This window comes from Aulonocara sp. 'chitande type north' Nkhata Bay, linkage group LG10 (genome assembly GCF_057382095.1).
Source record: "Aulonocara sp. 'chitande type north' Nkhata Bay isolate Kocher_YH1m ecotype deep benthic linkage group LG10, A_spYH_male_GT1.1, whole genome shotgun sequence".
In the NCBI taxonomy this organism is placed as follows: Eukaryota; Metazoa; Chordata; class Actinopteri; order Cichliformes; family Cichlidae; genus Aulonocara; species Aulonocara sp. 'chitande type north' Nkhata Bay.
In genome coordinates this window covers 25564961-25591932 of record NC_141353.1, presented here as the reverse complement: position 1 = coordinate 25591932, position 26972 = coordinate 25564961, and the positions used below count along the sequence as shown (strand labels likewise).

Sequence of the window (26972 nt, the reverse complement as noted above, 5' to 3'; positions counted from 1 at the left end):
AACAGTACGAATAAAAACTGAAAACAGTCTTTGAATATTTCACACGACGTTCTTTCTCCCCTGCAAGGTATGTGGTCCTCGCGAGTGTCTTAGCACGCACGCAAACACGCACACGCATGCACACAGACACACACAGGTGTCGCTTTCCAATGCGATGGATCTGCAGATGTAGCCTCACCGCATTTGGCGTGCAGCGGCTGACGTCAGGAGGAGAGCGGAGTGAGAGGAGTTGAAATAGGGGCAGAGCTGGAGCGTAGCGCTGAGAGGAAACCAGCCAGAGGAGCCGGAGGATGGCAAGCCGCTGCTGAGAGTTGGGACGCTCTACCCGTCGCTACTAACACAGCTGCTGCTACTATTACACTAGCCCATAATTAATTTGAACCCTTTAAACCCTGTCGAGAGGTGGAGAGGAGAGGAGTGGAACTAAGGAGCGCAGACTGGACGAGTCTCTGCGAGGAAATCTGTGGCATATTTGCACGAATTTCCTTTCTTTTATAATCCGTTTGCCTCGGAATACCACAGGTAAGGTGAAAGGTTTATGTACTAAGGCGGGGTGTGGGGTATCAACTCACTAAAAGGCGCATTTATCTGCCGTTTCTTTCTTCTTTTTTACAAGTTTGGCTGTTTTGGGTGCGTGACACCGCTTTATCCGCACTATTTGCATTAGGGTGAGTGTGAATGAACGGAAACTGTAAAGAGGATGGCAGTGGCGTGCTTTAATGTTGAATTAGTTACAGCTGAGGAGAAATGCATCAATAATACAGAGCTCTAGAATTTACAGCCGGGGAGATGTGTGAGAGGTGCAGCTTTATAGCGCAGGGCGATGTCAGTGACAATCTGTGACAGTTTTTAACTGCCTGCTATGTCGCCTTTTGTCTGGCGCAAAACGGCTTGTGATTAATCATTTCACATGACCACATGCCACCTTTGGTAACCCCACATAACCGTGCAGAGGCCCTACCTGCACGAAAATAACAGGGCAATGTTTGATAAATGGGTCCAGGAGGACTCCTTTGCCCGGATGCGCCAGGTTTGCTCAAGCAGCAGAGGGACTGAAATGATAACACTGTGAGACGCGCACACACACCTCACATCGCTGGGCTCTATGGTACTGATTCTTGGTCCCTGAACCCCCTCAACACACACACACACACACACACACACACACACACACACACGCACACACACACACACACACACACACACTCCCCCTTCTTTCGTCGGCCAATTGCTTTCTTCAGGACGCTGGCAAGACTTTATCTATTAACAACCAGGGTCTTATGGAGCACGCAAAAACTCTTATATGAGTGTAAAGGGCACAGCATCTGAAACACGGCGAGTCTGATTGCGTTAAATGAGCTGCTTCGGCGCACTCTCATGGGAAAATCCTATCAGTGTCACCAGAGAGTTGGCACGGTGGAAGCAAAGCCTCCGTGACGGCCAGCGGAGTGGGAAATGAGGATTGGTCGGCGCACACGCTGCCGTAGTATAGCGTATATTGCACCGGAGCTCTCCACGGTGCTGAAAATTCTCCCGCCACTTGCTTCCCTTCTCAGTTCCTTCCACTCGTTTTTTTGTTTCTTTTCTTTTCCTTTTTTTTGCAGTCTCTTTTCGGATTTGTTGGATTCGCTCTCTACTTGGAACCAGATATGCAGCCGACATCAAACGGGTGAATTATGCTCATTCATCACTGTGCTATGTGTACAAATAGGTTTAAAGTCCCAGCCTTTCATTCTTATGCCGGCAAACAACCCATAAAACTATAAACTGAGGCAGGTAGTCTCATACAGAAAGGCATGCAAATATATTGCTCAGAGCGACCGTCAGTCCCAACCCCCTGCTCCTAAATGAGAACATTAATAGCAATACTTCTTGCTAGATCTGTTTGCTCTAGAGGCTCCGATCTGTAATTTACTGTTACACATATCGTTTAGGCACAAACCTGTTCATTCTTTGCAGGGATACAAGCAAGCATGTCCCAATGCATACATGCTGACTCCGTGCAGACCTGCTAAAGCTGTAACATATACCACCAAGAAGGCATGAGGACCAGGACGTAACCAGTACTTATCACGGTTATATTAGAACAGCAAGAGTTGGGGGATTAAGGGAGTTAGCTCCGAACTCTGTCAGCGCAATTCTGCAGCTCACCTTGAGGTCAAGTTGAGAAATAATGATGTAGCCAGAATAGTGGCGCAGTCGGGCACATTGTAGTTTGCAATCTGCTATGAAACTTATTAGCTGTCAAACAGAGAGCCATTACAGCGTGGTGTCCAGCAGATTATGGCTGCTTGTTGTTGTTGTTCAGAGACAGCTTTAATAGTCGGATGACTCACGCAGTTACAGTACTGACACTGATGATACACTAGTATACATATGCACATGCACACACAGAATCTGCACTATAACGATTATGTCCTGTGCTCTCCTGCTAACTGCCAGAACCAGCTTAAAGCAGAATGTGTGCATATATACACGTGCTATTATGCAGTGCATGGCAATAGAGGTCAACAATGGCAACAGAGCTCCTACTATGGTTGTGTACCAAGAGCTTTCACACACTTCTACTGGTGTTTTGTATTATATGGTATACAAGGTTTATCCATCCTCTAAGAGTGCATCACAAGCATACAAAATGTAAACTGTAGTCAGCGTCCCGACTCGAAGTTCACACGGCAGGGCTGGATTTGTAGTAATTTTTGTTTTTTTTGCAGTTTCCAGCTTCCGAGCTTGATCGCGGAAAGAAAGAGTTCCAGCAGAGGGAATCCTTGTTGGCAGCAAATACTTTTAAATTGTGAAAATGACCAAAACCTCAGCTTTGTTACTCCAAATGACAATTTTAAGCTGTGCTTAAAAATTACTTTTCCAAATAGAAATCCAGCATATAAATGAGAGATTTGAGTGGTGTGTGATAGTATGCTGATTGGGGACTGTTAAACGGGAAAAAGTCAGTTGGCTTCTCAACAGATTTTGATTATTTAGGTGTGTACAACTGTCTCATAGCAGGCAGCAGCAGACCAAGTTAAAAAAAACCAGTTTTACTTTTTGTTTGATAAGTAACTGTGTTTTAAAATTGGACAGCATTTTGTAGATTTCATTGTTTAATTTGCTTTTTTGATTGTTTGACTGATTAACTGATTCTCTGATTTATTTGCACCTTTTTTGCAGTGAGTAGTCATTTTAATTAACACAGTCACTGCAGGCTCTAAACAATCCACAGTTAAAGAGGCCTGGATGACATTTTTGTGTAACATTTAATTAGGGCAAATTAAATTTTCTTATCACTTATAATTTCCCAGTCGTGAACAGTGATGCTTGGCATCACATCACCTGAAACCCATGCAGAGTTCATCTAATCAGGAGCAGGATTTATTATCGCTACAAAGCAGTCCCCTCAGGTAAACCATACCCACTTGACTCCCTCCATTTCTTTACACTTTGAAACTTTGGTCTGCAAATTTCCCAGAGAAATGTAATGAGCCATGCTTCAAAACAAAGGTAAAAATGCATTATATATGGCGAGTTGTACTCTCCTGGGTTGCTCCATCTGCAAAAACACTCACATTTGGATGCTTCTGACAAGATTCAACTTTTTAAACTCTTTCTTGTGGGTCTAACCAGGGCGCTCGAAGTCTCACAGAGAGCTTTAACTGATTAAAATGAGGTCTATGACAGTAAGAATTAATATGAATGACATTGAAACTGAGGTAGGGTTGTAACTTGGTCCATTAGATTCTCTACATTTTTATTTCACATTACTGTGGCCATTGACTCACCTGATAAGTCCACTGTACTCCCCGTAGAGTGCAGGAAATGTGGGCAGCATGGTTCACTTGAAATTTCGATCACTAATGTTGAACTTCTAGAAATGACCTTTACTGCTGCATCCCATATGAACACAGCAGCTGAGCTGAGAGTATCAGCAGCGCAGCTCTGAGCAAATAGTGATTGCCGCCTCCTCTGCTTGAATTGAACTGACCAAAAGAGTCAGAGGAGAGGAAGGAATGCATGGAGGGGTTACAAAAAGGTCACCTAGCATATGTTTTCTGCAGTGAATTTATTCAGCCATCTGCCTGTCCCTTTTATGAAGCCTCCCCACCACCGCCACTATTTAAAACTGTCATATTGAATTTATTTATTTATTTATTTTTACTGAAACTTGATTTGCCATATCACATTTCAACAATGATATGATTCAAGCTGTCTAGGAATTTTACTTCGCTTACTGTAGTAGAGAACTCATTTACTGAATCATTCTGCGTGTCCAGTGGAGTCTGCAGTTTAGCATCATCAACGTCATTAACGATTAGTTATAAATAATAAAACTGCAAAGGGTTCAACATATTGAATGAAGATGACTAGTACTACAACATGAGTTCTAGTTATTCTTCAATCAGCGATAATTACATACAGAAACCAAAGTGCCTCTAAAGTGCCATTCCTGCCACGGGATGTGCTTTTTTTCTGCTTCCACTGTTTTCTGTCACCTGTTTTTCTCCCTCTTTGCTACTGCTGTATAATTAACAGATGCAGTCCTGTTAGCCCAGCAGACCACCCAGTTATGGCACTGCAGAGCCTCCTGATATCCTTTTTGCCCTTACAGCCATGTCATACATCCTGCAAGGATTTATGGATTCAACAAGTCTCCCTCTGTTTGTGTCTTTCAGACACACATGACAAGCAGGATGTGGGCTTTAACACCCAAGGGCTGTAGATCTGTTCACGGAAACTTGTCTAATAAAAAAGCCAAAAGTCAATATTAGAAAAGCAAAGTGGGACAGGAAGAGAATAGTGTATGGCGCCAAAGAAGGAGCCACTATTCATTCTCTTTCTCTCTCCAGTGTCAAGATGGTCTTATTACTACCTAACAGCCTGAAGCTCTGTCTCTTCTATAGAGAAAGAAAGTAGCAAAGAGAGAGTGTCAGACAATAATTAATTTGGAGGCAATGCAAGAGAAGCTGAGTTGATAAGGATATCTCGCGCTAAAGCACGACAACCTGCGCCGTACTCTCTCAGTGGTCCCTGTGCCTTTTCCGGTTGGCTGAAGCATTATTTTTCTGTCTGAGTGTGCATTTTAACACAATCTGAAAAGGGACATGTGGTGCTGTTTCTCTGCAAAATGAATATATTAACTTTTCTATCACCGCTGCCATATGTTTTTGTTACGTGTTTTAATTGCTTTAATGGCGTCCTTATTGTTGCTCGTATTATTCGCTCTGCTGTTGGCTGTTTCCACGCTTGTGTTTGTGTCATCTTGTTTGTGCTTGGTGTTAGAGTTTTATTCATCTTTGTTTGCCTTCAACAAATTGCTAAGTTTTTAACTTTTACCAGTTTTTAGATTTCACCTTTTATCACACATTCAATGGTTTATACAATCTCCCAAATCGAACAAGCAGCGCTACCTGCTACAGCCTGCAGCTGAAACATAATCAGGCACTCTTGTAAGAACATTGTTTAATAACACCTTGCAATAATAATTGTTGCAATAATAAGTTATTAACTAACTAAACTTTAATCATTTTTCACTGTGTCACACTCCTCCTTCTTTTTCTAAGGTAGTCCTGGAAAACTGGATAACAAAGTAGGGTTTCCAAGTGACGCAGCTCAAACTATAAAAGCTTGCCCAGATAAACTGCTCAGTCTTTCTTGTTCTTTCCACCTGGCAGCAATTGTTTTCTTGACATTATTATTATTTTTGTTGCATTATGTCGAATAATGTCAAATTTTATTCCACTTGCACCCTTTGTTGCATACCTTGAGCTAGTCAATTTGTCACAAATGGGGGGCTTGTCTGCGATATTCAACCCCGTTGGTTAAGGTAGAGAGATGTCATGGTTGGTCAGAGAGGCTGCAATCAAATGATACTTCATCAGTTTCAACTGATTCTTAGAAAGCTTGGTTTGGATTTAGCTGTACAGGGTGGGCCATTTATATGGATACACCGTAATAACATGGGAATGGTTGGTGATATTAATGTCCTGTTTGTGGCACATTAGTATATGTGAGGGGGCAAACTCCTCAAGATGGGTGGTGACTGTGGTGGCCATTTAGAAGTCAGCCATCTTGGATACAGCTTTTGTTTTTTCAATAGGAAGAGGGACATGTGACACATCAAACGTATTTGTAATGTCACAAGAAAAACAATGGTGTGCTTGGTTTCAACGTAACTTTATTCTTTCATGAGTTATTTACAAGTTTCTCTTTGTTCACAGCCATTGACATGTCGAAGAGGTTAACACGTGAGGAGCGGATCGAAATTGTGTTGATATCTGGTGAACGCAGTAACCGGGTCATTGCAGCAGATTTCAATGCAAGACACCCTAGGTTCTCCAGAGGCCTGGTAATGAACTAATCATTTGATTCAAGTGTATTGACAAAGGGTGATATCTAAAACCTGAAAAATAATCCCTATTAGTGCCACCTACTCCAATCAGAGACATTATCAGATGATGATAAAAATCTATAAAGAACAAGAGCTTAATGCTGCGGAAAATCATTAATCTTGGGATTTAGCACACTGTGGCAAAATAAGCATTTGAATTTGAGTTAATTATTTTAGCTCTCAGTGCACTCTTGGTGCCTGTTTTTTTTCTAGCGTGACAGCCACACAAACTTTAAAATGGATACAAAGAACATTAAATGTTACAGTCTAATAGTCTTAAAAAACATGGAAATCACTTTAGTTTGTCAGCAGATCAAAGTCAAATTCATTTTATTGATTCAATGGGTTTTCTTGGTCTGTATTTTGTGTTCTAGTAGCTGCAATTTCATCAGTGTGAAAGTGACTTAGCAGCAGATTAGAATCAAGTACAAAGACATTTATAGATTTTATGCATCACCGGCTGAATACATGTAAATTCCAGTGAAATCGCAATGCACAGTTTGCGCTATTGCAACTTAATTAATTGGTAACTGGTATTATTGGTAAGTTATGGGTCAATAGTTTGCACATAAACCATGTATTTGCCCTGCAGATAATCTGTATTGCACTTAAACCATGCTGCAAATACAGATAATTAGTAAAAAAAAAAAAGAAGAAAAAAAATATGGTGCTTTCAGTCAATTTCAGTCAAATCCCTGAACATAACCTGCTCTTGTCCAGGTAATGTGTTCAGCGTATGTTGTGATTTATTCAGGTAAAATGGAAAACTAATTATAAAACAACAACAAAAAATTGTTTAAGTAATAACACTCAAAAATAGTACATGAAATCAAACAGACTGTTACAAAACTATTGAAAATCAACACTTTCAACACAAACCCAAACAGAAACCCCAACGGAAGAATTTATCACTAACAATCTTACACTCAGATACAGAAAAACCTGGGAGTACAACCATTTGAGCCAATGTAAGTGTAAATAAAAAATATTAATGCATTTTAAAGAGTAGAAGAGTTCAAAGCTGGCAGCATATTTTATAAAGATTTAAATGAGATCAAATTGAGGCAGTTTGATGCAGCTGTAAATTTAGCAGTATGGGCTTGTGACAGAGCCAAAACCTATGGGCCAGCTGTAAGCAGGGAACACCATCATTGCTAAAATAAGCTGAATATTATCAAACAAATAAAAGATTTAATGTTCAAATGTTCCCTTTAGGCCTCCAACTGCTACACTATTAATTAGACCCTTTCTTTCTTAATTAGTTTCACCTTGACTACTGGAGAAGAATTCGTTTTAATTGTGAATCATATGAGCGGATACGACCTGTCAGCTTTTATCTGGTGTGCTGACAACCTCCCATCTTCCTTCCAAAGGGTAGTGTTTCTAACATATTTACATCACAGTCAGTGACTGACCTTACTTTGCATGGCTAGGCTTCTGTATGAATCCATTTTGGGAAACACCACTCAGAGCACCCTGACAGTTATCATATTTCTCATCATCATAAAAAAAGGTGGGGGTGGGGGAGGCTGAAAGTAAGTGTCCCCTGTTCATCTGGAGCGTCTGAAAGATAACTAAGGTTAGAGCGTGTGTGATCCTGATGCATGGCTGCCTGACAGATTGACACGTCTGGTCTCTTCAGAATCTTTTCCAACCGCACAGGAACAAGAATGAAATCTTGACGAGTGAGTCATGTAAACACTTTGGGCAAAGGCGAGTCTCTTGGTAGCTCTATTTCATGCTACATAGACATCTTTCTGAAGAATGGGTTGTTTGAAACCTGAGTGCAGGCAGACAGGCCGGCAGACGCAGGATGATAGCAGAGATTTTACAGAAGAGGAGCTTCAGAGTGAGGCAGCACTCAGAGCATCAGCCTGTGGAGAGGTTTGTTCCAAAATGGGGCATGCATCATGTGGGGGAAAAAATGATTTGTGCTTTCATAACATGATTGACAGGCGATCTTTTTTTTAACATTCTACTTTTGGAGGATAGGCTAGTAGGTTAACCAATATAACTCTTTTCATTAATAATTTCTAAAACTGTATAAATAGAATATCTCAAAATTAAAGCTGTTTAGTGACATGAAACACAAAGAAAGCCAATCCGTCATATGCAAAACATTTTACACGAGGGTGGTGAACTACAGTTTCAGCATGTGCTGTTCAGCATTCGCAGATGTTAATTTTTGTGCCCCTCCCACCCTTTCTTTGTAATCTTTTTTAAATACTCAGCAACTTGCAGGGAGGACTCACGCTGAGTGGGGAATGATTGTCGTTCTGGAACTGCATGTGTCATTTGTAACTGTGACAGCAGACCTACCTGGAGTGGTGCAGAGCTGGGACTGAGAGCAGGAAGGAGAGCTCAGTCTGATCACTTGAATTTGTCTCAGAGCTCAGCTAGGGGCCTTTCCCTGCTGCCATTACAAAGAGCACCAGAGAGACTGCAGGGCTGCATACAATGCTCATTTACATGCCAGTTCTGAATTTGGCTGTGTCTTGGTCTCCTGACAAACATGCCACTTATGTCATGCTAATTTAGTCAGATTCTAGGGGCATAATAAACCTTTAGCATTGTAAATTTAACTGTACTGAGTACAAAAAAGAGTTTTAAGTTATATCTTTGAATCAGTTTAAATGTCACGGTGAGTTGCTTCTTTTTTCCCGTCATAATAACTAAAGTGGGGTTTGTTATTGCAGCTCATGGAGCAGATCTTTCTGGGAGGATGGTGCTATTGTAGAATATTATAGATTCAAAATCACAAACTCATTGATTGTGCTCAGCAAGTCAGGAGTGTTTGAATGTTCAAATGTGATCAGTTACAGCTGCTGTAGATGACCGAACAATAAAGCCAGCGTTATGAAGATGGTTTCATGTTAGCTACTCTCATTTTTGTCAATACACATATTTTTTTATAGTTTACAATGTCAAATGGATACGAGTGAATTTGATTTTACTGGCTAAGTGGGTAGGAACATACAGCCAATGTGACTGGTTGCCAATATTCGTGCTCAAAATTATTAGTGGGAGTAAAATTAAACATAGTAAAGCACATTGAAATATGAACTGCTGTTAAACAACAATTTTCAAAAATCTAGTAAGAATGAACCACATCTTATTCTTATAAACATTTCTTTTTCTGTCAACACATAACTATGATGAGTTTAACTGACTGAATTATTACTTTTTTCTTTGTCTGGCCAAATTCCAAATACATAAATAGGTTATGATGCATTTAGTCAATAGATAATTTGATCCACCGAAAAAAGCTATAAATGACACAAAAGAAACAAGATGCATGATTCAGAACCAGTCTGATAGAACATTATGCTCTCAAAGATTTATACACGATATTGCTGAAAATATCACCATTAGGCCCAGCCTGACAGTTTAGTTGTGCTCCTAGGAGCAAATGTTTTTGTATTTTCTTACACAGAGACAGAGAGAGAAGTGCTTTTCTGTTATATTTTTAGAAGACTAAAAAACAGTCATTTTGCAACAAAATTTGGACCCAGCTCAATTTCAAAGTTATAATCTTTTGATGTCTGTTCTTGACAAGGGAACAGCTTTAAGATTACTTAAGTGTTTATATTCAAATAAATAGACATCATCTCTCAATATCACTGAAAGAAAAACTGCTGGATGGAGATCCTTCTTGTCCGATATAAGTAGAGTGAGTTCAAAAATCAAAAGTTTGATATTTTTTATGTATGTTTTTTTATCATTTACATGAGATTTTTTCCGTATTTAAGTTGTTAAACAAGTGAGTTCTGAGCTTGAAGTGTTGTATTTAGTCACTTGCAAAATTGTAGTAAAACCTACCGAACAAGACCAAAATATTATTTTTTTTAAATTTTATGGCACGGCATTTCATCAATGATTCACTGTCTTCATGACCCCGGAGTACTGAGCCTTTCATACTGTAAGCTTGTGTTTGGGCGTCCACACATACATTAAAAAAAATCTTTGCTGCCTCTCAAACATTTTAAAGCTTTGGGTGAAAATGAATATTTGGCCTTAAAATTTGAGTTCCTGACTTGTTGAACTGGCTACACCTTAAAGGCACATAAGCTGGTGCTTTTCTCCTTGTGTCTCATTTCAAACTGTGGTAGCTGGCAGCTGGACCTTTACTACACAAAAGTCATATACTTACAAGTAATATACTTTGCTTATGTTTAAATGTGCATTCATTTTAGCTTCATAAACGTTATTAAACTAAACGCATTATAGCAGCATCACGAAGAAGGCATTAACTACCTGACCACAGGTGTTGTTGATGAAGACTGGAACCAAGATGCAATCAAATAATTATGTTTTCATGATTTCAAGAATAGGTCTTACTTTCTAAAGCAAGTAGTAAAGTAAAAGAGCCACTTGTTTGTAGACTTGATCTTGACTGTGATGAAAAAGATTATTATTAAATGTCCAGAAAGTAAAGCAGTTTTAATTGTAGAAACCACAGCAACAGGTAGGTCTGCGAGACTCTTTGTGCTATAAACAATATCCCTCTGTCACATAAGTTTAGGAAATCCACAAAAGGAAACAGGAACAATGAGATGGGGAAACACTACAGCTGAGATGTGAATAGATGCATTTAACTTTCAGCACCTTAGGTCTGTTTTTGTTGCAAGTCCCTCAGTAAACCAGTCTGATCTGTGCAAAGCTGCCAAAGGCTGCAGCGACTCTAAAGAATGTGTTCCTCTAAGCTTTTTAATATTCTGGTCAAATAATAGCTTCCGCACAGAGTTTCTCCCTCCTGATGAATTTCAAAATGGACCATTCAGTCCATGAGACCGGGGCTCTGTTTGCATTTGTGTGTATGTGCCCGTGTGTGCTCATGTATGAATGTGTGTAGCTGTGTGTGGGCCAATGCCAGGGGGAAAGGCAGCACATTAAGACAGTGACTGGCAGATCTCATTTGGTGTTTAATTTCACAAGGGTGAGCTCTCATCCATGTGGGCCCATTAGCCCCCGGCTAGCTAGCTGAATAATGTTGATGGTCCCTTCATGAGTTGTTTACACTGACAGGACTTGTGTGATTTTGTGTCTATGAGGCAGTGAAAAGTAACAGAGTATCTTTACTCAACTGTCACATAAGAAACTGCGGCAAAGTAATCACAAAACCCCAACATTTGCAACATATTTCACAATGTATAAATTCTTCAAGCTCCAGCCATTGAAAGCGATAATGAAATAAACAACATATTGTTGTTATGCGGCAAATTAAATATATCATGATGTGCTGGTGGTTTTAGTGTTTTATTGAAGTTATGCAGGTTTTCTTCTTGCTGTTATATATTGGTAGTTACATGTCTTGTGTGTCTTAGCCGGTTTTACTACCTGTCTATGTCTTGTTTCAGTGATTGTTTCCACCTGTTTCCCATTACCTCCTCATGTGTCTCCCATGTCAGTTACTGTGTTGTCAATTGACTCTCCTTCTTTGAGCTTATTTGAGTTCTCCCAGTTGTTCTGAGAGTATTTGGTGTCTTCATAATCTTCTTTTACATTCTTTTTATTTTGCCTCATCACTGTTGGACTCTTGCTTTGGTTCCTGCTTTCCTTTTGCTGTGCATTCTGTAATTCCCAGTAAATTCTCATTTTTACATTTTCTTACTGCATGTCTACAGTCTGTTTTTTAAAAAAATGATATCTATCTTTGCAATACATCAGAGTAAGTTATTTTTGAATAAACTATGCTGTTACTTAAAGTGCACTTTGCAAGTATATTTCCTTAAAGCTCTATTAATCAATTTTTATATTATCAAGGGATCAAATGAATGTGAAAAGCATAACCCATAGCGACAATGTCAAGCCCTGGAAGATTAATTATCTGATGTTACAGGTCCTGTAATTCTGCAGACCCATTTTATCAGTGTGTTATTTTTTTCCTCATAACCTTCCTTTCATTAACTTATTTAAAGACACAAGTCACTCTTATTGGTGCAAAGAAAGACCCATCAGTCTCGACTTATAGCACACCCCTCTTATCAGTTTCATTATATAATACATTAACCGTTTTGTGTACACTTTGTTTTGCTGCTTGCAAATAGTAAAAAAAAGAAAAAAAGAAAAGAAAGCAAAAATTAAATGGCCATAAAATTATTACTTTAAAAAGTAAAAGTTAGCTTGGATAAACTTTCAGCCACCATCTCCAGGGCATAACAGGTCAAGGTGAATCACGACTCTCTTCTAAAATTCTGCATTCAAGTCAAGCATCACTGCAGACATTTGACACCATAAACTATTGTACTGCTTGAGATGCATCATGGGTTTTTGTGCCCTTGTTACAGTACAACTGCAAACTTTATGGCCCCCTAAGGGAAATTTGTTTTCACGCTGGTTCAGCAGTAAAACATACAATAAAGCCATATTCTAAAGCATAAGTCCACAATAAAAACAATAAACCTATTACCTAAAAGCACAATTACACACGTAACAAACTGCCATGTCGCACAGTGGAACTATAAAGACACACATCAGCTGATAAGATCCGATGAGAAGTCAATATTTCCCCTCAGGGCAAACGCTACAGGAGGCTGGCACAATACTAAAAACATCAGTGCAGTGCAAGATAAACTCAGTACAATATCTTTGCAATAAATACGCATTGATGAGATAAAAAAGCAGACAGAAAGTCTTTATAAAGCCTGCATTATATTCTATTGTGACTGTGTTGACGATTAGTGTTGTTTATTGAGTCTGGGGTTCACTTTAAGCCAATTGCTATAATATTTTCCCCTCATCTGTAGAATACTGAGTGATTTAATTTGACCTGAAATGCTCTTTAGTTCACTTACTTTTGCAATCAGGGCTAAAGAAGAGGCATAATTTCAAACATAGTTAAATGTTTAAATTATTCAATTCAAATTTTTGTCATTTTTAGATGATTAACAAAAGGAACTACTCATTATTTGAAAGACATTTGAGGCCGTTATGTTTGAATTTGTCAGTACGTATGTGAGTGTGCGCATGTCACAGCAGTGAAACCGATCTTCTGAATTTTTATTTTAAGCTCCCACACCACTCCACCATTTCTTACTTCAGAGGGTTTTCTCTTTGTTGACATCAAAAGATTTTTTATGTACTTTGTAATACACATAATTATTCCCATCAGTGTGGTCTTTGATGTGTACATAGCAGCATTATGCTGTGTGATGTGTGTGCGTGCATGGCGAGTATAATACTTGTTCCACTTGGTCTGTGAGCATACATTAACATAATTTCAGGTATTTGTCTCTGCATGTACTAAATCTATTATCAGACATCTGTAAACATTTTGGAAGCACTGCAATATCAGATAAACACTCAATAAAGACAGAGTTATTCAAATAAAAAGTAAGAATTAGGGCTCACATATTTTTTTTCTGTCTTTGTGCTTTTTGCACAGAGAGGAAAGCTGCATAATTGGTACCGTGAGTTCAACTCATGTGTCTTTATCTCCTCTGGGGCAAACAAACTGATATATTATCAAGTAAATAAAGTAATCAAAAATTATTTGCATACAAATTGGATTATGACAGATTAAAATCACAGGTAAGGTGTGAAGATTTGCAGTCAAAGCTACGTAATAAACAGCACAGTTTTGACATTGTTTATTTATTCACGCTGATTAAAGAACATGTTAAAGAGGTTATGTCTCATTTTCACAGTTTTCAACTGCATACTAGACATGTCAACTGTCACGTTCCTGATAAATACAGACACTTGTTAAGAGAACTATTAAACTGTGCTGCACTTATTTCTTGTAACTGCAGTTTGCAGAACAACAGAAAGAGTCTAAGAACTATGTGTGCATTGTACTTTTGCTTTTCACACAGAGAAACACTCATGGGCAGCATGGGTGTTTGGGCTGTGGCTGTGGCCGCTCTGCTGGGAACCTCGGGGTGCTGGCTCGCTGAAGGGCACAAGAGCAGCAGGCGAAGCAGCGGGGATACAGTCAGCGTGTCACGTACCTCCTCCCAGGAACCTCGCGCCATGGTAAATATCCCGTGCATTCTGCACGCACATACACATCAATGCACTAATGTACTGTACTGCGTCCCACTGAGGCCATTACCTTCACTGTCTCTCAAGCTAGAAAAACACTTGCAGTGATGAACAGTAAATCAATCGTATCAACCTTAAATCAAATCAAGGTTGTAAAGAAAAATGAAGCGAGCCACACAGTCGAATGATAAAAAAAAAAGCATGTTTGTTGTAAATCTGAACAGATTTTAAATCCTGTAAAACATTTATTTTATTGTCACTTTCTATCTCCTGCACTATGACTTGCTGATGCGGTTAACTCATTATATACATATCACTCTGCAGATAAGTATAAGAGCATAAAGGACTGATGCATGTGCATAGGATGACCATGGATGACCTTATTTTATATGTACTTATCTACACTGCTGCTATACATTTATATAATCTAGATTTCAGGTTTTTATTGATTAAAATGAATGAGTATACTCAAAGGTAGAGGAAGCTATTGACAATATGTAGGCCTGATAACAACCGATAAAAGCCATTAATGGAATGTTGACGTCCAAACTGTGAGAATCTGTTCTTTGTTGTACAGTTACTATAACAGTTAGTGGTACACTAACCACCATCCTACACCTGCCTGCCATTTTCTGTCTACACTTTATATTTAAACCTAGCAATTGTTCATCTAGCCATTTACAACAAATTGGAGATGATTGCTTTAACACCCATGGGCAAGCACTTGAATGAGGTCACTTGGTTGTATCTATCAGGGCTGGTTGCAAAAGAATCATGAGTTAAAAAGGGAAATAGACACCCTTCAGAAAACTGTCTCCTGCCAGGAAGAATGATCCCTTCGATTGATTTGTTTTTTAGATAATAAACATGAAGCCCAAATAGGTTGTCAAAAAGACCTATGCACAGGCAGACAGATGGCCACCACACAGCCCTGTAGACATCCTGGTTCTTTTCAAAATGAATGATGAACACCCCCTGGTCTGTAAGTCTCACTCACTTCGGGCTATGCCAAGTTGGCACTCTGTTGTGGAATGCCATTTTGCCGTGAGGTTCTGTCTCCCAACATCACTTGATGCAAAAAACAAATTCCCAGGCACAGAATCCATCTATCTGGCCAGAACTGGAACTTAAAACGCTGTCAACTGGTGCCAGAATTGAGAGTTGACCGTGAGGTGAATCATGGAAATCCATGATTTCACAATATGCAAGTCTGCATTCTCAAAGCCTCTGGGAAAGAATAAACAGTGTCAGATTTTCACCATAACTCAAATGCCCCCAAAATAATGTAACACTTGCAATAAAGAAGGAGAAGTATGTTTGCTTTGCACCTGATCAACAAAATAATATAAACTAAAAACTTCAGATTAAGCCTTTTGATTTTTGACTCATTGTCAACTTCCTGGATCCTTACATAATAACCAAAAGACTATGCTGACATGTCCATGCCAGGGTCATAGCAGCTTTGGGACATTTACAGTATATTAGCTGTCACAAATGTGTAAGCATATGGAACTTGAGGCTTCTGCAGGTTTCCTTGGGGAACTTTTCCCTGCCATCAAAACATGCTTGGTTAACTCTCCTGTCATTATGCCCAGATGTAATCCAGTGATAGGCACTGACTGGAGTTGGTCTCCAGGTACTGAACAACAGCTGCCCACTGCTTCTTATATTTGCAATGGTTTAAATGAGGAGAATGAATTTGTCTGTCAGGATCTGACAGACAAACACTACAATGGTTAAAAAAAAAAACAAAGAACATGTTAGTCTAACTTGTCCATATTCGGGCTCAGATGTGAGGTACTATAGAACAGTCTGACTTTGCAAGCACATTATGTACTGTATATGTTATTTATTATTATAAACAGACTTAAATGTGCTGTTTGTGGGTGAATGTTGCCTTTATTTTGCCGTGTGGCTGAGGCTACATCAGTCTTGGTTCTGGATTCTTGTGTTACTACATACTGAAAGACAACACTCGCCAACATGCAATTTTGTAAGCGCAACACTTAACAGGACGGTTATGATTTGGTTTGGGACTGGCCTCTGTATAAAGACCATAGCTGTTAAGTGATTTTACAGCTACCGCAGAAAAAGAGAACCGTGCTCACTGGATTAAGGTTTAGGAGTAAGAAGGTTAGGCTTTGTATGAACAGGAGAAAGGCTGCAGGAAAAAGCAAAAAAAAAAAGAGAATAAAAATACTCTTCTGCTCACAATGTCAGATTCTCTTTTTGTGTTTTAATTTCCAGTTTTCATTTACATTTTGATGATGAATTGAACCCGTAGAGCTTTACTTTTTATTTTGTTGCGGTCCCCAGAGGGTTAGCTCACATTCTGCTCAGGCTGGTTCCTCATAATTTGTACTCAAAGCTGAAGAAAACCTTTCAGGCAGGCACAACATATGCAATGCTTGCCTTTATATGAAGCAATAATAGTATTCTCTACTACAATTACAGTGGTAGGGGATACTGAATGAGCTCGTGAAGCTCAGCACAACCATCTGGTAAAGAACATCAGTCAGTTTGAATGTGTCTGCCTTCTTTAAGACAGATGTCTAACTTGGAAGTCCATCAAAAAGCATAATTCCAGCTTCAGCTTTTTGAGGTTGTTTCCAGTTTCTTCAATTGAAGTGTGCAGCTGCAAATAATTGGATAAAAAAAAAAGCAAATGCTTGCAACTATTAAAATATTTTAGGTCTAAAACTGTGCAATCTAGGTATTGATTGTGTTGGAGCCTACCTGGCCTGCCGTAGCATAGCATGAGAAAAAGTGATTACTTGTTACATATGTACAGTAAAAATTAGTTTCAATATATATCAGCCTACATATACTACAGTCAAATAGGATAAACCACAAGAAATTTATGTTTCAGTCTCTAAATCAGCAGCTACATTTAAAGATCACTTGTGTTAGTTACATGCACTCAGCACCAGTTGCGTTTTCAGCATTGATTTATCGGTTTTAGTTTGGAGGTTATTTGTGAAAGAAATTGTGGTATATGGCAGTGGAAAATCAATTACTGCACCTATTCTCGTGCACCTTCTATAAGGACTTGATTAGCAACCCTTGATTAGCATATTGATTAATGAGTCCTCCCCATAGGGTTTTTCTTGATATATAAAGAAAATCCAACTTCTAGGAAAGCAGTTGTTTATAATTGCTACTTGAAGCTTGGGGAAATTGTAATAAATGGAAGGGTTGAGAGAGTTGTTCTTGCCAGTGAGTATTGCTGGAACATAAAGCTGCTCCATCTCCATCTGATACTGAGACATGTTGGAATTTGTCAGGCTTTTTTTTCCATTTGAAAATAATCAAAGTTATACCTGTGAACGTATCACCGCTTCATAACGTGTATTGCCAGAGTCTGATTCTTTTTTTCCTTTTTCCTTTGGCTGCACTTCATTAAGCCCGTTAAGTGGCTTGTTGCTGCACTGATGAATTGCTGTTAGATAAGACAAGTCTCTTCTTTCCAAGCAACAAACATCAGGGATCATCTATTGAATGTGGATAGATGAACTCTTGTAGGAGAACAGACAGCGATTCAGCTCTCCTTTCCTGCTCCTCTCCTGGTTCTCTTTGTGTCCTCAGGCAGTATCATCGAAATGTCTTCTCATCAAACTATCTCTGTCTCTGTATATTGAAACCACGATGCTGAGCTGGTCTTCAATAATCACATTCCAGCAAAAAGTTTTGTTGTTGTTTAAAATTAGGAGTTTGAGAGAGATGTATAGAATGAAAGTGGGCGCATTCGTGAAAGATGCCTGGATAGCAACACATTTAAGAGATTGAGGAGAAAGCATATTCAAGTAGACTTCATAACGGGCACTGCTTGGCTTGAATTGCCCTGTTGTTCAAATTGCATTCCCACAAAATGTCAGTTTCTGTGGCGGCAGTGTCAGGTTCTTGTTTCGTGTGGGTGTTTAAATGGCATCCAAGGTGGAAGCATGTTGCATTCGGAGATGTGTTTGCACAGGCAAAATCCTTCTTATTCAGTTTGTACATTTAAACTTTGCAACAAAAAGTACTGAGAAATGCAAATATGAAGCCAACTGTGATACCAATACCATAATATTAGAAGCACAGTTTTTATTTTCAGTCTGCTCACAGTGTCGTGACTGCTCATTTAGTACGAAAAGCTATTGCACAGATAAAAATCCAGCCAGGTGATGCTTTATTTATTCATGTTTGTCAGCGACTCAACACGCCCCCTATTTACTGTAATGTAAATTGAATTCAATTTTATTTATTCACGTCCAAATCACAACATCGGTTTCCTCTTGGTGAATTATACTGTAAAGAGAATAATACAGAGAAAGCAGAGAAACACCAATAATCAGATGACCCTATGAGTAAGCACTTTGGCGACAATAGGAAGGGAAAAATGCCTTTTAACAAGAAGAATGTCCTCCAAGTTTAAATGAGCTTATTTCTGTGTAGCAGAGAGCTGCTGTTAAAAGCATATTAAACGTTCTTTTACATCGCTGGAAAGCAGTTTGTGGAGAAAAGACTGTGTAATTGTGAAAGTGACCGGTGTTATTATTCTTTTTCTAAGTAAACTAGTGCTAGTTTTGTTTTGTTTTCTTAATGAAGAAATCTGTCTCACAGTAAAAGTTTCTGGCCTTTGTGAACAAAGGAGTTGTGTAACATAAAGAAATAAACTTAATCAGTCTTTCTGCACACATACAGCATTTGTTGTTAGAATAATACCCCCTGCTTTTTATTCCTATGGTAGGTTACAATATAAGCTAAGAAGTACTTGAGCTTATATTTTCTCTCACATCAATGCAGCTTGCGTGCTCTCTTTTCCATGGATATGACTTGCTGCTTGGAGGTAGAGATATTAAATCCTCCTCCACCCTCTTCAGATTGTAACAGTGGTGTTTATCATACAGCCATCATTACTGTAACTCTTTTCTCCAGAAAAATGATACTTAGAAAATAGTTTGTGTGGCAGTTGCATACTCTGACTCTTTTCTTTCGGGCACTTGGAATTGGTTGAAATTATTTTCTCCAATGGCTAGCATTTATTTAACTAACTGTTTGAGTTCATCACCTGTGAAAACTGCTTTTCTTGGTTATTTGGCTGAGTTTCTTCCCTGGTTTTTCTGCAGTAAACATTTTAGAGGATGCTGCGAACGTGTTACAGAATCCTTTCCTTCATAACAGCACAATGCGTCACTTTTATGAACTTTATCAAGTTACATGGGACTAGCCTAATGAAACATTTTTAGGGGAATGTTGTCTCAAAAGTATCTATAAACTGACCTGGAAGCATATGACAGCAAAGAACTGCTAATGCAAGACTCTACGTGGAATACTCTTAATAATCCCATACTCTAATATTGTCTTATATATGAAAATATTATTTATAGTACATCTTATATAATGCCAGAGACATCTGCGCTATAAGCCATAGGGAATGCAAGTCAAGCAAACAGCCTCAGGCTCGAGATGCTGAAATGTGTTGAATCCTCTGTCTCCCCTATTGTGTGTGTCTTGTGGCATTTTCATAGTCTTATCACATAATCTGCAGGAGTTTCCAGTAAAAATACAGCCATCTAATCAGCCTCTATAACCAAAGGAAAAATGGCAGAGAAAAGCATCAGATCCTCCCTAATTGAAACCCAGTGGGTTTGCCCTATTTGCTCAAATGAAATTCTGGTGGTAGTTATTTACATTTCTCCACCCACTAAAAGCATGCAGTACTCACTATTTATGGCTTTTACTTGGTTTTTACTTTGCACGATCAAATCACAGTAAACGTCATTATCACTAAATTAATTTCCCCCGAAGCTGAATGTATAAAATATGGTGGCAAGCAAGAAGAACCCCGGTGAGCCACTGTAACAAGCGGACAGTATTTTTAGAAAGAAAGACGTAGCCTTTCTTTCACCTCTATGCTTGGTTTGATTCTCTAATCAATTGATCAAACAGCAGCACTCGAGATGATGGAAGGCGGTGCTGATGAGCACACTCAATTTTATCCTGCCATGATGAGGAAGCACGTCTGCAATTAAGATGGACAGATGGCAGAGGGAGGGAAGAGAGAGGGATAGAGATGTAGAGACAGAGGCAGAGGCAATGACAGGAGCTACTAAAACTGCTGCGTTTCTCGTGAGGCTCTCGGTCTCCTGGGAAGCCAAGAAGGCCTCGCAGTTGCACGCAAGTTTTATCACTGAGCCTCATTACCAGTGACATCCACACTGAGGGACGAGAATGCAGAATGTCACAACAATTCAATTGCTGCCTCGTATTGGCTTCTTCAGAAGGGGTTTTTGCATTGGAAGACGTGTTTCCGTTCTATTTTTAAAGCAGCGTGTCGATCTTTTTTTGTTTTACCCACGTACGTGAAATTGCATCTCGAGCCGAGGTACAATTCATGCACCTTGCGCTGTAAACACCAGCGATCGGTTATTAAAAAGCACGAAGCGCACACTATAATGCTGACAACTAAAAGCACGCCCATAGTTTGCACGTACGGGTCAGCTCGATTGCATCTAAAAGCAAAATTTGAAAAAAAGTACGATGTTTTTGAGCTCGACCATTTCACACGCCAAATGGTTTCCATTTATGCCATCATTAATTCATGGTTACCCGCTTTTCTTTTTACTTTTACATATTTCTGTTCTCATTTGTGTTGCATGGCACCTAATGCTTTCATTGCTTTTGACATCCGTTTAAATATTAGGCCGTAATATTGTCACAGATGTTCTTATCTACCACTGCCATTGCTCAGTTATGCTACAGGATAATTTTCCTCTCCTCCAACATGTTCAGCACCTGGTTTGCTTAACTTTGAAATTTGAATTTTATGTACCTCAAAGCTGAACATAATTGCTCCTAATTTCATCATCCAAACGCTAGTTTAGCATATTTGGAATGCCATGAATGAAGGTGATGAGACTAACTTAAAAGTGCATCTAAATATCAGATTCACTGATAGAACTGGGAAATAAATCACAGTTTATCCTGCTGGTATCGACTGTTCAACATCCGGATAAACATTCCACTACAATATGGTGACACCTGCCTTCTAACAGCCTGCTGGCAAGTCTGTTTCCAATTAGGGTGATTAAATTGACTCTGGTACCCAGTTTAGTGAAAGTCCTCTCGTCTTTCTGTTGTCATCTTTCAAGCATTTTCTCTCATTCCCACTCTGACTCTCCTTTCATTCTCTTTCCATCTGTTCACCTTTGTTTTCTGCCCTCATCTTTCACTTAGCCTAGAAAAGAAAAGAAGGCATGGTAACGAATGGTCTGCAAAAAGCTGCAGAAAGGGCTGTTTTTGTCTCACTCCTCCAAGCCTGTAATAACCAGTTTTGTGTGTGTTCTCTGTTTGCAGGAGAAGGGGAAAGCAGACGGGAACATCTATCAATGTGAGTACACTTACTGTGTTCAAACCAAACAGCATTTTTCAAAATATGCCATGTTGTGCTCCATTACAAAATCTTTTTTTTCTTCTTCTTCTGTTATTCTGACATACACTTTAGTTTTCTGATTACTAGGAAATGCTGCTGGAAAGTAATTCAAATCTAAATGCCTCCCATAAAATGAACCATGCAGTCAGTTTTGGGCAAAGCTATGATAATGATGTAACTGTGACATATATTGCTCCACTGTACTATACTGAAGTGTTTGAAAGCATGGCAGATTTGCATTTTTGAAAGCGTTTCAGTTGTTGTGTTTATCAAGAGATTATTTAGCAACTAGCTGAGGGCCTGACAAGCATTAGCTTACAGAATTTGGGGAAAGAAAAGCATAGTTCAAATAAAGGAAGACTTTTAATAATCATAATAATAAACTTGACTGCACTGTGTATTGCCTTCCTTCGTGAACTCTAACAAATAGAAAGTAGAAGCACCTGAAGTCACTCATTCAAAATGACACCCTGTCAGTAAGCTAAAAAATATAGTTGTCAGGTTAATAATTATGGCTGCCAACCCACTTTATTCTCCTGTCAGAAATGAGTAAGTAATGTTTTGTGACTTGTGTGCTGCTTTACAATGAAGTAATTGCTCAGTTAGCCATACAAAGATCATTTACATTTTTGACCTTCCCTGTAAGCTTGGCTGTTGAGTTTTAGTAGAAGTACGGTTGAGATTTTTTCATGGGCATCAGGTCTGGCTAATCTGTTAATCTGCCAAAACCATTATTTTGATCCTAAATCAATATTTGATAGTACTAGTTATCAGCCTGTATGTTTGTGATTAGTGAAGCTTGTCTTTAAGTAACCCTTCGCGTTTACCCGGCAGCAGTTTTTGTTTTTTAACCAGTGGACTAGTTCTGCACAGCTGTTCTATCAAACTAATTAAACACAATCAATACATTTTTATGTTTGCAATGCTACTGATGATTAAAGAGTGCCACGAGATAGTTTCATCCCTCGGTACAGGTAGTGAACAAGTTGTTGCAGAGACCTCAGATTTATTTTCTGGCAGTCTGCAGTGTTTATTTTACATTGCCTTTTTTCAGTGCTTTACTCTCTGTTTACTCAGTCCATTTGAGTTGCTGGCTGAGTTGTTGTGAAAGGTGTTGTTTGACACGTAGCTGCAATGCTCATGAAGATGAAGTCTTTTTGTGTGTGTGCGTGCGTGCGTGCGTGCATGCGTGTGTGTGTGTTACAAATGGCCCAAGCATTCACACATGATATTCTGTGCTATTGGAGTCATGGCAGTGAGATTGAGCAGTTTGTATGGAAGTTACTGTAAAGGCAATATTTCCTGGCTGACTGCTTCCTATCTGACAAGCGACTTCATCTGTAAGCATTAGGCCCATTATGATATGCAGTCTGGTTGCTGTCTCAGTTATCTGTGCCTGCTTCTATTCAACCTAAACGTGACCCAGAGGATTTTCTTCGTATTTATCTTCCACCAAAGATGTTTATTAGCTGATTTCTTTTTTTCCCCCTTGAACACTATATTATGTGGCTAAAAATGACAGGCGATTCCATATGCTGTACCTCTCATCACAGATGTTCATGTTGACATATAGAAAGCACATATTGAAAAGCAGAGGCCCACGCTGATGGCTCATTAAAAAACAAACAGTAAGGTGGTTCTAGACAAAGTTAAACATATTTCAAGCTTTAGAAGTTTAGCGTTAATTGAATGAATGTGCAGAATAGTGTATAAACCCATCCATACGTCCATCCATTTCCTTAACTGCTTATCCAGTTCAGGGTCCAAGGGGCGGTGGAGCCTATCCCAGCAGTCATAGGGTAAACAGTGGGGTGTACCCTGGACAGTTGGTTGCAGGGCACATATAAACCCATATTGGCAGAAAACGTATTTGGTATGCAGTGGCAGGAAATTGATGGGAGCACCGGAGGATGAAAGTAATTGATTGAAGATTGTGATAATTTGTTACCAGTGCCCAGTGGTTGACTGCGGTCTCTCTCTCTCCTGAATCAAATAAATTAAATATTTACTCCTCAACAAGGTCACTTTTTAATGCTTCTAAATGAAAAACATACAAATAATTAGGATTGCATTGCATGTATTTGCTCTTGTACATTTGTACATTCAGTTATATTCACTTTTATGTGACTTATCAAAATAAAAATGGAGTTGGAGGGATTAGGGGCCTGTTTTTGACATATGTGATTGAATTAAATAGTGCCGAGAGTCAATTGGAACATTTGTAGTAGAGTGTTAGTTGTGCTCATTGATCTGATGAAGACATTATGCAAATGTATGCATTTTCTTTTCTGGATTGGCCACATCCTAGAACTGCTACTAGGTTTTGAATTAGTATGAGTGCAAGAGGCAAGCTTAAAGACATTCAGTCAGTCAGTCATGATGTACGAAACATCGGTGCCAGTTTTCTGAATGAAAGGGATGAACAGATGTTTTTGCTACAGGCAATATTGCATATGTATTTGTAGGAGTGTCCCTAACACAGTGTCAAATTTTGGGAGGAAAGTATTTAAAAAAATCATACAAGCATGATTTACTAAGGCTTGCAGTAGGTAATTTACTTGCATCATTCATTCAAAGCTGAAAAAAAAGATGTTTTATTTTGCACCTGATGATAGTTGCTGCTGCAAGTGTAAATTTAGTTAGAATGCAGGGAAAGGTGTTGTCACTGTTGGGGATGGATTGCTCAAATCTATGAGCATGATGTGAAAATTTTAGCTCAGTCCAAGCCCTGGGTATATTTCTGGTCCTCTGGAATACTGGTATTTTGATGAAACAGAGCAGAACTCACTTTAACTGAGCGGAGTCGGAATTAGCAAGAGAAAGACGTGCCTTGCGCTGGGTATTACATCCAGCCAAGTTATGTTTTCCTACAACAAGCTGGTGGCTTTGCTGTGTTTTAGTCACATTTCTACACAGAGCTCATTAAACAATGGTAAAAGTCTGCATATCTTCCACAGTCTTGCATGCGGAAAGAATACCATTCATGTTCATTTTCACTTCTCAGAGGTATTGGATCTGTTACATACCATATTGAAATGTCAAAATACAGCAACTAATGGTACTCATAAGAAGTGGGTTAGATTTTTATCTGAATGTTGCAATGTGCAATAAACTTTAATGAATCCCTTCAACATCACATGGAATGCAGGAAAAAAAATCAAGAATACTGAGTAGATTTACACACGAGGCACAGTAACAGTAACTTCACTAATATTCATATGGGTCAGCCTTTGAAGGTGAATAATGTGTATTTTCTTCTTCTGCACAGTTCAGATGTCACATAAAGACTTAGTTTGTAATATTTTGTTACCTACCTATCATACCTTCTCTGGATCCATAATGAGGTGTTATATTTATGCAGACACTGACTCTCAGACCCCCACACAGTCCTCAGCCTCTTCTTAGTTTGCCTCTTTATAAAAATTTCTCCTTTGGCTGCCTCAGGTTGTTCTAAAAGCACAAACAGAGGGTAATGTTTATTTTTTTTATTTTTTTTTGTAGTGCTCTTGTTAGATTGCATTGGTCGTTACTGAAATCAACTGCTGGGTTTTGTTTATAAATTAGTGCACTGTTAGTAGATTACCGGAAAACTTTAAATGCATTAGCAGATTTCTGCATTTATGGCCTCGTGTTAGTTTGCCCATCTTTGTAAATTAGGCCTATGTTGCTTAATTGGAGTTTTTGTGGGCAGGAGATTAGATTTTAGCTCTTTTCTGGTTGGTCAGTTTTTACTTTTTGGCTCATTGTAGTAGGAATACTCCCTTGTAGGACAAAATTGTTGTCTTCTGATACATTCTAATTCTTCTTCAGTTTGTTTGCAAGATAACCAGTTATTTAGCTGAATACATTAACATCCAGACACTTAATTTGTTATACCAACTTTTCACAATGACACAGGTTGTCAACCCTCTGTGTATAAACCTACCTGATACTGTAAATACTGTAAACTTTTATTATATCTGTTTTAAGCTGTTGTGGTAACCTTAACAAAACATTACTGGCTTGTCACTACTGGTCTGACTAAAGTGACCCTATCCATGACTCACACTAGCTAGGTAGTTAGCTCACAGTAGCTACAGTAGTTAGCAAAACCCTTTGCTTGATGATAAAGAATTGGTAAATTAATGTCCGCCAGAGCAGATTATACTTAGTGACTAGGGGCAGTGTTTACTTTAAATTGATTTATTGTCGAGGCCCAACACAGTCAGCACTGGCCACCACCATCAGATTGATTGTTTATTTGTTTTCAATGTAGCTCAGTAATTCCTGGTCTTTCCTTTCTGTATCTCACTCTGTTTCTCTCCCCCCCTGCAAAGAAAAAAAAAACATGCCAAATTCTTAAGAATCGCTCTAAAGTTCACTAATTGTTAGTAGGGATAAATTGGTCTTTGTACCTAACACAATGTTGTCAAGGTTAGAGATTCTTCAAATAAGCTGACAATAGGAGTAGGGATGGGTATCGTTTAGGTTTTATCCGATACCGGTGCCAAAACGGTACTTTTGAAATGGTGCCGGTGCTTAAACGGTGCTCGAGCCGGTGCTTAAAGAATAAAAAACACAAACTTCGTGGAAAAACCTCTTGTGTTTTTATTTTTCCCAGTAATTTATTTTAAGCAAAATTATAACAAAGTTAGCCTTTTCTGTCAATAAAACATAACATCTTTGGTTGGAACCAGTGCTTAAACAATTGAAAACACAAACTTTGTCATGAAACCTGTGATGTTTAGCAGTTTGTTTTGCAAGAAGATAATCATATTAGCCTTTTATGGAGCTATACGGCATCGCGCTTGGCTGATGGCATGCCCAGCACAAGAGAAAACTCTTTCAGAAGGCGTTGATGAGGCTGGGACACAAGTATTTTTCTGATAGGGCAGATAAATTGGGGAGTGTATCCCTCTTACCCCACTACCAGGCCACAGGGTCTTGTCCAGAGGTAATTCCTGGCAGTCTTTTGTATATTTAAAACTCCTTCTGTACCTGCTCTGTGACTGAGGGGACTCTACCCGCTTGAGAAGCAGCCTGTTGAAGCTCTGTCTTCATCCTCAAACAGCTTTTCTAAGGGTGACTTCTGGACTTTACTTAGCTGAAAAACAACAAAAAAAGATGTGTGAGGTTTGCAAAATAAATAAAGATCACTTTTAGAATGTAGTGGTTGTGTTAGAAAAAAATCTGAAATTACATATTTTTCTGGTT

At 38.9% G+C, this 26972-nt stretch overlaps 1 protein-coding gene across 2 annotated transcripts in view; it reads left to right on the top strand.

Annotated features, from left to right (window-relative positions):
• Positions 1 to 269: 269 nt before the first annotated feature.
• Positions 270 to 26972, top strand: part of fstl4 (follistatin-like 4) — a 215064-nt gene continuing 188361 nt past the window's right edge. The window contains exons 1-3 of one of the 2 annotated variants that reach the window (XM_086309271.1): positions 270 to 522; positions 14197 to 14356; positions 21704 to 21737. In XM_086309271.1, the coding sequence (XP_086165397.1) occupies positions 14207 to 14356; positions 21704 to 21737 (184 nt within the window). In that variant the 5' untranslated portion in view covers positions 270 to 522; positions 14197 to 14206. Of the gene's footprint in view, positions 523 to 14196; positions 14357 to 21490; positions 21617 to 21703; positions 21738 to 26972 lie in introns of those variants that run through there. The other variant, XM_086309272.1, reaches the window with a different exon arrangement.